This window comes from Leucoraja erinacea, chromosome 10 (assembly GCF_028641065.1).
Source record: "Leucoraja erinacea ecotype New England chromosome 10, Leri_hhj_1, whole genome shotgun sequence".
Taxonomy (NCBI): Eukaryota; Metazoa; Chordata; class Chondrichthyes; order Rajiformes; family Rajidae; genus Leucoraja; species Leucoraja erinaceus.
This window is the reverse complement of record NC_073386.1, coordinates 61,833,141-61,846,599: the sequence shown is the minus strand read 5'-3', so window position 1 is coordinate 61,846,599 and position 13,459 is coordinate 61,833,141. Positions and strand designations below refer to the sequence as shown.

The following is a 13,459-nucleotide window of genomic DNA, read 5'->3' as shown; positions in this document are numbered from 1 at the left end:
ATATAGAAATACCTACAACAGATAATATTAGAAGAGATTGGGAACAAGAATTAGCTATAAAAATTTCAAAAGAGAGCTGGGATAAACACTTAATATATGTGCATAAATGCTCGATCAACGTACGACATACTCTAATCCAATATAAAACATTACACAGACTATATTATTCAAAAACTAAAATAAATAAATTCTTCCCCAATGTCTCACCCATTTGTGATAAATGTCAGGTACAAGAAGCTAACATAGCGCACTCTTTTGTTTTCTGTATAAAAATTCAAAAATTCTGGAACAAAATATTTGAAATCTTTACAAAATTATTTAAAACAAAACTTCTACCCAGAGTAGAATGGATCATTTTTGGAATATCGGAAGGTAACCCTGAATTAAATATGTTTCAAGAGAACTTACTTAATTATGGGCTAATAATCGGAAAAAAGCTTATACTTAAATTTTGGAAAAATGCTCCAATACCAACAACAAAAATGTGGATTTCAAACATGTTTGAAACATTACACTTGGAAGAGATGAGACTCATCCTAGCAGGTAAAGCAGATCACTTCCAAAAGACGTGGTCTGCATTTATGGAACTATTACAAGCTAAGGTGCAATAAGTTAAAATATAAAGGCTACCAGGGGGGTAATGGGGGGTATAAAATACATTTTTAATAAAAACATGGTTGGTATATCCTTTTTTGCGGAGTTTTGTGTTACAATAGAGTGACTGATTTTCCTTTTTTCCTTTTTTTTCTTTTCTTTCTAGGGTCTTAATTATTTTCTTTGCTTCCTTCTCTAATTCCTTCCCTAAGGGGTTCTTTTCTCCCAACACTTTCCTGCACCTTCACGATTCTTGCTTACTTTTCTTCTTTTATTTCGTTCTCTTTTAAAGCTAAAAAAATGAAGTGGTACAACATAATGTAATAAGATATATGTGATGTATTAATGTGATTTACTGTACTGCTAATAAAAATAAAATTAAAAAAAAATTAAAAAAAAGAACTGGCTTGTTCGTAGAAGACAGAGGGTTGTGGTGGAAGGTGGATATTCAGGCTGGAGGTTTGTGACCAGTGGAGTTCCCCAGGGATCTGTGCTGGGACCTGTGCTGTTTGTGATATATTGAAATGACCTGGACGTAAATGTAAACGGGTGGTGAGTAACTTTGCTGGCTCGAAGGGCCGAATGGCCTACTCCTGCACCTATTGTCTATTGACACCAAAATTGGAGGAGTTGTAGATTGTGAGGAAGGCTGTCAGAAGATACAGTGGGATATAGATCAGCTAAAGGAATGGGCAGAGAAATGGCAGATGGAGTTTAACTCGAGCAAGTGTGAGGTGTTGCACTTTGGGAGGTTGAATGTAAGGAGAGAGTATGGCAAGACCCTTTGCAGCAATGTTGTGCAGAGGGCTCTTGGAGTCAGAGTTCATAGCTCACTGAAGCTGGCAGCAAAGGTGGATGGGCTGGTAAAGAAGGTGCATGGTATGCTTACCTTCATTGCTCGGGACATTGCATGTGTGATTCAGGAAGTCGTGATGGTGCTCTATAGAACTTAGGTTAGACTGCTCTTGGAGTTATTGTGTGCAGTTCTGATTGCCACATTACAGGAAAGATGTGGAGGCTTTGGAGATGGTGCAGAGGAGCTTTGCCAGAATGCTGCCTGGGAGAAGAAGGAATGACCGTGGTGGGACATCTTAAATGATATTGGCTACATTTCCAATGCAGCGTGAGGTAGATGGAGTCAATGGTGTGGAGTCTGGACTGTGTGATACAATGACAGGCCTTCACCAGGAACACTTGATGGCCACCGTGTGCTGAGTCCAACGCCTCAATATAGACACCAAGAAACTACCAGGCACCCACCTCTACATGGGTAGTGTAGTGTTGACAAAGGTTTTGCAACTAGATCTTTGACACCACTGTTGGCCAAGATGGTGGTGGAAATATCAAATACTATTGGTGTGTGTGGGAGAGGGTCACAGAGACAGGGACAGTCTGAAGAAAGGTCTCGACTCGAAACGTCACCTATCCATGTTCTCCATGGATGCTGCCTGTCCTGCTGAGTTACTCCAGAACTTTGTGGCCTTTAACGATTTTTGAATACACTTATACCCCTGTCCCACTTAGAAAACCTGAACGTAGTCCTCTGGAGACTTTGCGCCCCACCCAAGGTTTCCGTGCGGTTCCCAGAGGTTTTTGTCAGTCTCCCTACCTGCTTCCACTAATTGCAACCTCCGGCAACCACCTGCAACCTCCGGGAACCACACGGAAACCTTGGGTGGGGCACAAAGTCTCCAGAGGATTCCGTTCAGGTTTCCTAAGTGGGACAGGGGCATTAATGTCTGTATAAATTATTTAACCCTGGCAGTGCGTTCCAGGCATACACCGCTCTGTGTGTAAAAAGTTATCTTCATGTTACTCTTTAAACTTGTGCACATTGACCTCCAGTGGATAAGGGGCGGCACAGTGACGCAGCGGCAGAATTGCTGCCTTACAGTGCCAGAGACGCTGGTTCAATCCTGACTCTGAGTGCTGTCTGTACGGAGTTCGTATGTTCTCCCTGGCACTGCATTAGTTTTCTCCGGGTGCTCCGGTTTCCTCCCACACTCCAAAGACTTGCGAGTTTGTAAGTTACTTGGCTTTGGTAAGTTGTGAATTGTTCTTAGTGTGTAGGATAATGTTACTATACTGTTGATCGCTGGTCAGCACGGATGGGGCGGGATGAAGGTCCTGTTTCCACTCTGTATCCCTCTAGTCTAAATGTCTAATCAATAAAGATAAATAAAGAGAACAGTCTTTAACTATGTTGGTGCCAGTTAGAATCAGGTTGAATAATTCACGCGGCCCTGTGTTACAGGACGTCCTTACGAGGCCAGAATCGTTGGAAGAAGATGAGTGTCGCTGTGGTTGACTTTGGCTCATTTGCCTTGGGTGAAGCTGCACCTTCAGCCCATGAAATGAAACGATTATCCATGGAGATCGGACGGACATTCAGTGAACTTGGATTTGTGTACCTCAAAAACACTGGCATCAAAGATGAGCAAGTATGCATGCACTTTACTATCCCGTTATATATATTTAGTTTTATATAGAAAAACAATATAGAAACCAGGCCCTTCAGCCCACCGAGTCCACAGCAATCATCGATGGCCCGTTCACACCAGCTCATGTGCCGCGGAACCGGGGGGCTGCAGTCCTCCATGTTTTTGGCGAGGCATGCTTCATAACCTGAAATACTTCATAACCCGCTCTGCTCCCTCACCGGGTACCCCCGAGGCCGATGATCAGTGATCGCTCAGCCCCCCCACTTTCAAAAACGTTCCGCGGCCTCTGTAGCTCTATGTTATCCCACTTTCTCATGCACTCCCTACACACTAGGGGTAATTTACAGATTAACCAACAAACCTACACGTCTTTGGGATGTGGGAGGAAACTGGAGCAATCGGAGGAAACCCACGCGGTCACAGGGCAAACGTGCAAACTCCACACAGACAGCACCCAATGTGAAGATGGAATGGCGGGTGTCTGGAGATGTGAGGCTGCCACTGTGACCTGCTGCTCCACTGTGCTGCCCCAATGCTAGTAATGCTACTGCAAACTAATATGTGTTGTAATTTAAAGACATTTCCTGTCAGGGTCACTAAGGCCTGACACATGGACAGTCTGTACATGAGGGTCAGTGCGTGGGGGAAGGGCAGGATGATGGGGATGGGTTTTCTGGCAGCTCCCAGATGTGATGGGGAGTTTGTGTGTGCTTTCTCTCCCCACCTTCCCCTCACTCCCTCCCCCAAGGGGCTGTGAGCACTGAACATACTCCCCCGATCTCTCACGCTGTCAGTGAGGCCGGCTGCCAGACACTCTCCCCACGCCTTCGCACTCTCCCCTCACCCCTGTCTCTGTGACCCTGACCCACACACACTGTGTGGATGCTCATTTCCCACCGACAGACGGCCCACAGGATCTGAACTCTGTTCTAATCTGTGGACTGTCCATTCTGGGAGCAACCTGACTCTGCTAACTAGCATCTGCATTACAGGCACAATATTCATTTATACTATATTATATTCACATGCACTGTATTTGCGTACACATGGAACTGCAGATGCTGGTATCCTGAGCAAAAGATACAAAGTGCTGGAGTAACTGCAGGTCAGGCGGGATCCAAGGAGAACATGGATAGGTGACAGATACTGTAGCACCCTAAACGTCACCTGTCCATGTTCACCAGAGATGCTGCCTGACCCGCTGAGTTACTCCAGCACTTAGTGTGAAAATGCAATTGCTTCCTATTCTGGGAAGATAACACGTTATTTATATAGAAAATGTCTTGCATATAACATCCTTAAAAATGTAACTGTTTAAAGTGCGAAGAAGTGCATATGGAGGGATATTGATCACATGCAGGCAGAGGCAGTGCTTCCACACCTCAATTTTTTTTTTCCTTAAATAGAAGCCCAAATTTCCTGGAATTTGTTGGTATTTCCTGAAATTTTCAAAACTGCTTCCTGCGTGTTATTTGTTGTTGGGTTTTTTTCGCGGGCACACCTTAACAACACAAAGAAGAACAAGGCAAAACAGATCTATGTAACTACACCGTAGCTGCCTGCTTCTGTTACTTGCTTGCAGAGTGTTTTGCAAGCCAGCTTTTGTTGCCTCCAACACCTTTTGTTGTCTTCGTTTTTACAACCTGCTGTCATGTGTCTCAGATTCTGCTCCCTCCCTCCCTGCTTCCCTCCCTTCCTCCATCCCTCCCTCCCTCCCTCTCACCCTCCCTCTCTCCCTCCCCCTACCTCTTTCTCTCCCTCCCTCCTTCCCCCCCTTCTCTTCTCCTCCCCCCTCTCTCTCTCCTCTCTCGCTCTCCCTTCCTCTCTCCTACTCTCATTCCCCTCTCCCCACCTCTCCCCAGGGGCAGATTTAGATGAAAAGAGGCCCCAAGCTGTTCCACGTGAGGCCCCTCCCACACCCCCACCCCCACAACTAGAGGAAGATGGTCCACCAGATTCACACCAATTTGCAGCCGAGCATGGCCAATGAGATAAGGCGCTGGAAAGCTGCACGTTTATTTATTTATTTATTGATTGCCACTGCTAATGTCGAGTTATTGGCTTAAACACTATTATTCTGAAATGGAGAGCAAGGAAAATTACAGAAGGGTTGTTTAGAGACTACAGTGTGTTGTGATAGCATATGTAAGAAAGGCCTATGACAGTGTCAAAAATATTATACACCTTGCAGGGATCTCACTTAATTTTTTTTCTTTGTTGTCAGCCGGGCAACCTAGGCAGCTTTATAAGTTGCCAAATGACAGTTTAGGTGGCCATTTAAGACGGCTTGCATGATGCGTGCGATAATGTGCTTGGACTAAGTGCGTAGTTACCAGTCGGAATTATGCTCAATGAAACATTCACGTATTATTTCTGCTTCAAATAAAGTCACAAACTAAACATATTCACCAATCAAGACATGATATATACCACAATGACATGCAGCAACATTTTAACACAGTATTTCAACTCTTTTTACATGTTGCAATGAATGCAATTACTATTATTTCTTTACCCTTCCAAACAAAAATGTGGTTGGATTATTCAGCGTATGATCAACCTTGGTGAGACCAAGCGCAGGCTTGGCGATTGCTTCGCACAACACCTCCACTCAGCTCGCAATAACCAATCTGATCTCCCGGTGGCTCAACACTTCAACTCCCCCTCCCATTGTGAACCCGACCTTTCTGTCCTGTTCTGTCCACACACACACACACACGGACACACACACACACAGCTTTCTGTTGCGCTAGTATGGATGTTGTGGTGCGAAGGTGCTGGTTTCCAGAGGGCTAGTATGGAGTATGTGGGCCAAATGAATTCTTGAGCTGGCAGCTCAGTCACTGCGGCCAGGCTGCTCAGTCACTGAGGCCTTGCAGTACAGTCACTCTGACCTGGCAGGCTGGCAGCTGAGAAACTGCCAGAAATTCTGTCCAAAACTGGTGACAGACTGTGAGAGAGAAGGGGGAGAGTGTGGACTGAATGGATTATTGGGCTGGCAGATCAGTCACTTACAGCTGGTGGGCTGGCAGTTCACTCAGTCACCTCTCCTCCCTTCACACCACCCCCCCCCCACTTTGCTCCTTGCCATTCCCCTCCCCACCACACATTCAGTGCATCTCCCCACAACCTCCCACCCATGCACTCTTAGTGGCTCTCCCACAGAGCAGCCATTTCTGCCTATTAGGTTCCCATTGTGATGAAGAGCACACAGACATCAAAAGTGCAAAAAGGATTTATTAAAGTTTAAAATGTGAATGACTCTTAAAATATAAGAACAATTTAAATGTTAAAGATGAAAATTATTAAGTTCTTTCTTGTTGTGTCTCTTGTTGTGTTCTGCTGCTCACTGCCTCTTGATGACTATTTCCTGTTGATAAAAAGAGACAATTTTAATATAGAGAAATTCAGCGGTCAAATTTTAAGAAAGAAAATCAGAGAATTTATCTCAGAAGTCATCATTCAACGAAGCACGCTTTTAATGTAAACATTCTTCGTCGATGTTCCATTCTTCAGGAAAACTTTGACATTTCCATCTTTGCTCGGCCATAGTTGTCCATGCTGAAGTACCGGTTTGTCGAGGTAGATCAACACATTCTAATTGTAGAAACATAGAAACATAGAAAATAGGTGCAGGAGTAGGCCATTCGGACCTTCGAGCCTGCACCGCCATTCGATATGATCATGGCTGATCATCCAACTCAGTATCCCATCCTTGCCTTCTCTCCATACCCCCAGATCCCTTTAGCCACAAGGGCCACATCTAACTCCCTCTTAAATATAGCCAATGAACTGGCCTCAACTACCTTCTGTGGCAGAGAATTCCACAGATTCACCTTGTAAAAAATGATTTTCTCATCTCAGTCCTAAAAGACTTCCCTCTTATCCTTAAACTGTGACCCCTAGTTCTGGACCCCCAACATCGGGAATAATCTTCCTGCATCTAGCCTGTCCAACCCCTTAAGAATTTTGTAATTTTCTATAAGATCCCCCCTCAATCTTCTAAATTCTAGCGTGTACAAGCCAAGTCTATCCAGTCTTTCTTCATATGAAAGTCCTGCCATCCCAGGAATCAGTCTGGTGAACCTTCTCTGTACTCCCTCTATGGCAAGAATGTCTTTCCTCAGATTAAGATACCAAAACTGTACGCAATACTCCAGGTGTGGTCTCACCAAGACCCTGCACAACTGCAGTAAAACCTCCCTGCTCTTATACTCAAATCCTTTTGCTATGAATGCTAACATACGATTTGCTTTCTTCACTGCCTGCTGCACCTGCATTCCTGCTTTATGGATCATCATAGCAAAACTTGATTCAATGGGGAATTGGGTCCGCTGAAGGGGAATGTCTTCACCTTCCGTGCTGTAATTGTTATATGGTTATATGGTTCTGTCAAAATAAGTGTAATCCTAGGAATGAGAACAATGTCATCTTTGAAGGCTCCCATGTTGATTCTTGCAATGATCAGATTGTTGTGTAGCTCTTCCACAATCATCCTCGTTCTATTGCTTAGCTTTGGCCGTTCCAAGTATCTCATTAATATGATTGGAGATCCTTTTTTCAACTCCAATTTGTGTGGTGGTAATCCAGAGAGCTCGAGTGAATCGAGGAATTCTGTTGGGAAGTGAGTATCATGAGTTCTGTCAGTGACAGCATTGAAAGAAAAGTACTCCTTAATGATTCCAGGGAAGTGTCTGATGCGTGTAGAATTGATGCTTTTCATGGTATCATTGTGAGGAGCCAAGATACAATTGTTGGAGAATAATTCTGCTGGATTGTCAAATGTGGGATAGATGAAATCAATACAATCCTCCAGTGTTTCTGCTGATAGACGCATGTCTTGTGGGATTTCAATTTCATTGTCTTCATTCTTTAAAATCTTGTCTTCTCCAACTTTCAACAAATATTGAGAATAGTCGCCTTCTCTCTGTCAATCGCATATTTGTGTGCATTTGAAACTTGGTAAAAAAGTCTCCACAAGTAGGGTTTCTTGATGCAGGCATTTTCTACATCAGCATCATTTCCCCTTTTCACCACAGCAAGTAGTTGTCGAAAATCGCCATAACAAACGATAAGAATGCTGCCAAAAGGCTTGGTGTTGTTGCAGACATTTTGAAGAGTTCTGTCCACCGCTTCAAAGCTTTCCCGCCTAATCATTGGACAATAAAATCCCAAACAAAGACTTTCACTTGCCTCATGAAATGTGCCGTCTTAGAGTTCTTCTCGGTGTTTCAGAATGTATCCTCAACCACTTGGATGGGTATCTTGAATCAAGAATGCGCAGTTCTTCCACCAGGCATTAATGTAGCTGCTATCCCAGAGAATGCTACAGCAATAGCCACATCACCTTGACCTCTAACTTTGGAGAGGTTCAAATTGGTGATAAATGTTTGTCCTGTTCTTCCTGGTGCATCAATGAAAAACATTCAAGGGAGATTCCTTTTCAAGGAGTTGCACACCTGGTCATACACTGCTCTCTGCTCATCATTCAGCAGAGGCTCATTCTGCTCAACAAACTGCTGTTGTTCATTTCTATTGTATTGTAATTCTGCAGCAATTCTGGATTGTCACCATCAAGGTGCATCCTTCCATTTCTTGATTGTGGCAAATTAAAGAATTCCATTCACACAATTCACACAATCACACAAGAATTCCATTGTTTTGTTGTAATTCTCAAGCTTGTCTTGAATATACAACAGAGCCTGATCATGATGCTTCTCTTCAATCACGATATTAGGATCATTCATTGTTCTCCGTTCTCCTTCAAGGTAATCTTCAGGCATTGAATTCTTGAAGTGATCCCATAATTGTCGAGGATCGTTGATCTCAGTATTCGTCAAGAAAATAGCAAACAAAAGGCACACACACACACGCACACACACACCACTAAAATGCCAAGCAACTTCAGTACGTGGTAAATATACAGTGTAAAACGAATGTTTAAAGCCTCCTGTCAAGGCTCCTGCTGAAGCAAAAATGTGCTTTAAATAACATCCAAAAAACACACTCACCATAGACAGAGCAGTCAGCTCGCTTGAATTATTCAACGGCGCCTGCTCTCAGCACCATCTTGACGTCCGAGGAAGACGAAGATGGGATCCTATGTAATGACTACAAACGCAGATCAAGCGTGAATTATATGCTGACTTCTCTCGGACGGGATACCCTGGAGCTCAGCAGAATCAGGCTAAGACTTATTGCAATTTACAAGGAGATTTACAAAATCACGCCATCATATCTCTTGCCATCCCAGAGAACCAGCTGCCATGAAACAAGACAAAATAACGGTCCTTACATCAACTGTCTAAATTTCAATAAAGTTTGCTACTGATATTCCCTTTACCCAAGGACGATAAGGGAATGGAATAGGTTACCGCCCAACACACGTGCTGCTCCCGATTTAATCACTATTCTACTCACTCCGACCTGGCGGTCGGGGCGCGGATGCCTTTAGCGAGTGGCCACACCTGTGCTTTTCCAAGCCCGTACAGGTCGGGAGGGAAGTGGGGTGGGAAAAGGGAGAGAGGAGCGAAAGGGGATGGGGAGAGGATCCACTCCCACCCCCTCACCCCTCACGTTCCTCCCCCTCTCCTTTCCTCTCCCATCGCCTCTCGCTGCCCCCCCCCCCCCCTTTTATCCCATCCCTCCCTCGCTCTCCCCATCACCTCCTCCCCCTCTTTCCCTCCTCCTATTCCCCGACCATCCGTCTCGCTCCCTCCCCGACCTCGCCCAGCGGTATACACTGGCTTGGGAAAGCACAGGTGCGGCCGCTCGCCAAAGGCATCCGCGCCCCGACCCCCACACAACATGAAGACTCTTCTGCTCTCGGACTCGTCTTCCTCGGTCTCGCCGGTAAGTGTACTCCCCCCTGGGCCCAACCTACCTTCACTGTCCCCCTTTCCCCCCTCCCCCCTCCCTCCTCTCTCCCCCTCCCCTCTCCCTCCCCCTGCTCTCCCCTTTCCCCCGCCCCATTCTCTCCCTCCGCCTTCTCTCCTTTTCCCATCCTCTCTCTCCCATTCTCTTCCTCCCCCCCGTCTGCCGTCTTCTTTTTATCTTTCTTTCCCCCACTACCCCCTCTCTCTCTCTCCCACTCCCATTCTCTCTCTCCCTCTTCCTCCCCTCATCTCTGCCCCCTCTTTTTCCGTCTCCCCCTCCTTTCTCGCCACATTCTGTGTCAACCCCTCCGCTCTCCTCCCCATCTCTCTCTCCCCGCCCCCTCTCTCCTCGTCCCATCTCCCCCCTCCCACCCCTCCCCCCCCTTGTCTCCCCCTCCTCTCACCCCTCCTTTTCCCTCTCTCGGCCCGCTGATCCCCCTCCTTTCTCCCCCGCTGGCAATGACCGTGTGCTCGCTCCCCCACACCCACAGCCGCGGCGCCCACAGCCGATGGGTGGTTACGTGTGCAGTAAAAACGCCACACCCTGGATCGTGTTACAGAGACGGGGAGAGGGTTTAATCTCTCACCTTTCTCCCACTAGCGGTTAGCTGCTACCAGCTTCTGTGCTTGGCCAACCCGGTTCTGAGTGACGCGGACTGTCATGGTTCCTATCCGGGAATGATTAATGACAACATGATGTGGCTCGGCTACTTGGAGGAAGGCCGCCACCGCTGCCAGATACAGACCCCCTCCCTTTCCCGCTCCCCTCCCGCACCTACACACCTCTCCCCGTCTCTCCGCCTCCGGACCCTACAGGCAAGGAAATCGCTATCAAAACATTGGGGGGGGGGGGGGCTTCAGCCGTGGGCCCCGTGGAGACCCACTGTCAAAATAATCTTAAGCGAGAGAGGTAGCGGGGCGAGCACTCGGTGCTGGTGCTCGTTCTGTTCAGCAGCAAGAGTGAGATCAACATTAGACGAGGCGCTAGTGGGGGGGGAAAAGACTCTGTATAGACAGTGCCCGCAGTCAGGATCTAAAGCCGTGTCCCTGGCGCTGAGACAGCAGCAACGTGTGGGCCGAGTGGCCTCTCTCTCTGTGTACCTGCCAGCAGCCGCAGCAGACCCTCCGCCTTCCAGATAGAGAAACGTTTCTCTGGCGACGACCTGGTCCCGGTTCCCTCTGCTCATCGGGCGCCGACTCCACGCTGTACCGAATCACCCCCGAGTCAAGCGGCGCACTGGGCTGGAGGAGAGAGCGAGATGCATTAGTGCGAGGCTTGGGCCGTGGGCTTGAATCGGCCCGTTCACGGGGTCTTTCATCGGCCGGCGGAGGCTTCATCATCGGGAGCCTTGATCGCCTCGATGCAGCAGTTTGATTTTAAGCGGCGACGGGCGCTGAATGGCTCCGCGAATGAGCCGATTCAGCCCTTAGAAAGCGGCTGATAAAGTCCGGATGACAAAACATGCGGGGGGGGGGGGGGGCGGGGGTGTCCCCCCTGTACCCCCCAGGATTTCCGCCCCATGCCTACATCCCCTCTCCTCGTCTCTGTAACCCCGTCCCCTCTGGCCGCTACACCCCCTCTCCTCGTCTCTAACCCGCTCCCTATCCCCTCCTCTTCCATTCTCGCTCCCCACGACTACGCGGAAACAGGCTATTGGGCCCACCGAGTCCCTGCCGTCCAGCGACCACCCGTTCACACTTACACTATCCTACACACACGCACTCTCTTGGGACAATTTACTATCTTTACCGAAGCCATTTAACCTCCTCTCCCGTCTGACCTTGTGACAGGTTGATTCTTTGTGTAAGGTGGACCAGTGGTGTGTAACGGAGTGCTTCAAGGAGTGGGATCATGGGGATACGGGTGTGCGGTGAGGGACCATCCCGGCTTCTACACTCGCGTCTGCAGCTGCGTCTCCTGGATCGACAGCACGACATCGAGGCAAACTGAGCCCGTTCCCGATGGCAGCGCCAGGTCTCCGCCTTTCACTCTCTGTACAACTGGGAAACTATCAATAAAATGGTTGCAATGAGGAATGGCTTCTGTTACTGTCCGCTCCGGTTTCTCTCCCCCGGGCTCCAAACTACAGGAGTTCACTGCGCGCTTAGTTTTACATTTAGTTCGTGCTTTTGTGCTAATCAGCTAGCTCGAGTGTTCACCTCAATATTCAACCTCTCCCTGGCCAAGTCCGTGGTCGCTGCCTGCTTCAAGAGACCCACTATTGTACCTGTGCTTAAGAATGCCTCTCCAGCCTGCTTGAATGACACGGAGGACCGGTGGCCCTCACCTCAGTGATCATGAAATGCTTCGAGAGGCAAATCAAGGACTACATCTGCGCTTTCTTCCCTCGCACCATGGACCCGCTGCAGTTCACATACATGATGCGGTCTCCAAGGTTTTGCACACCACCCTCTCTCTCTCTCACCTTGACAGCCAGAAGGGGGATTATGTGAGGATGCTGTTCATTGACTTCAGTTCAGCTTTCAAAACCATAGTCCCCACCAGACTTGCCGATAAGCTGCTGGAACTGGGACTGAACACTCCCCTGTGTGCCTGGGTCCTGGACTTTCTGACCGTCAGGCCCAAGGTGGTCAAGATGGGGAGACATACCTCCAACCTCCTCACCCTGAACACGGGATCCCCCCAGGGTTGTGTCCTCAGCCCTCTACTGTACTCCCTGTACACACATGACTATGTGACGAGGTTCAGCTCCAACTCCATCATCAAGTTTGCTGATGACACAGTGGTGGTGGGCCTGATAACGATTAGAAGGCCTACCTGGAGGAGGTGGCTGACCTGGCACTCTGATGTCAGAACAACAGCCTCCTCTTGAATGTCACTAAAACTAAGGAGCTAATTGTGGACTTTAGAGGGCACAACAACCGAGGGCGTACCCGCCACTGGGGATTAATGGGACTACCGTGGATAGGGTGAGCAGCTTTAAATACCTGGGAGTCCACATCACAGAGGATCTGACATGGACAACGCACACTGCCACACTGGTGAGAAAGGCAAGGCAGCGCCTTTACCACCTCAGGCAGCTTAGAAAATTCAGAGTCTCTCAGATGATCCTTCAATCCTTCTACTCCGTGTGCTGTAGAAAGTATCCTGACCGGAAACATCTCTATCTGGTTTGGTAACAACTCTGCCCAGGACGGGTTTTTTTTAGATAACAAGTAACTTAAGGTTAAAGATAACTCGAGGGCAAGACAAAAATGAAAGTCTATGGAGCCATTGCACAAATATGAATTATTTCAAAGATGTAGAATCCACAGGGAACCATTGTGTCATGAGAATACAAAAATGTAGTGTAGCTACTTTTAATATTTAAAGCACTCTGGGTTCTCTCGGAATGTTCACCAATGCCTTAGATAAACTGGCTTACATGTGAAACTCACCACTGTTCTATGAGATGTTCTATTTTGCGTTTGTTCCTATCTGCGCTGGGCCCATCTAATGCTAGACTCAGGGTATAGGTATAACACAAAATCCTTAAGCTGTGACCCCCTGTCCTGGACTTCCCCAACATCGGGAACAATCTTCCTGCA

At 47.5% G+C, this 13,459-nt stretch overlaps 1 protein-coding gene across 1 annotated transcript; it reads left to right on the top strand.

The window, feature by feature from the left end:
• Positions 1-2,882: 2,882 nt before the first annotated feature.
• On the top strand, positions 2,883-11,943 carry LOC129700670 (uncharacterized). Its single transcript, XM_055641251.1, has 4 exons — positions 2,883-3,035; positions 9,452-9,887; positions 10,512-10,726; positions 11,702-11,943. Exons 1-4 carry the CDS (start codon positions 2,883-2,885, stop codon positions 11,783-11,785), a joined length of 888 nt encoding a protein of 295 aa, XP_055497226.1. The 3' UTR covers positions 11,786-11,943.
• The last annotated feature ends 1,516 nt before the right edge of the window (positions 11,944-13,459 follow it).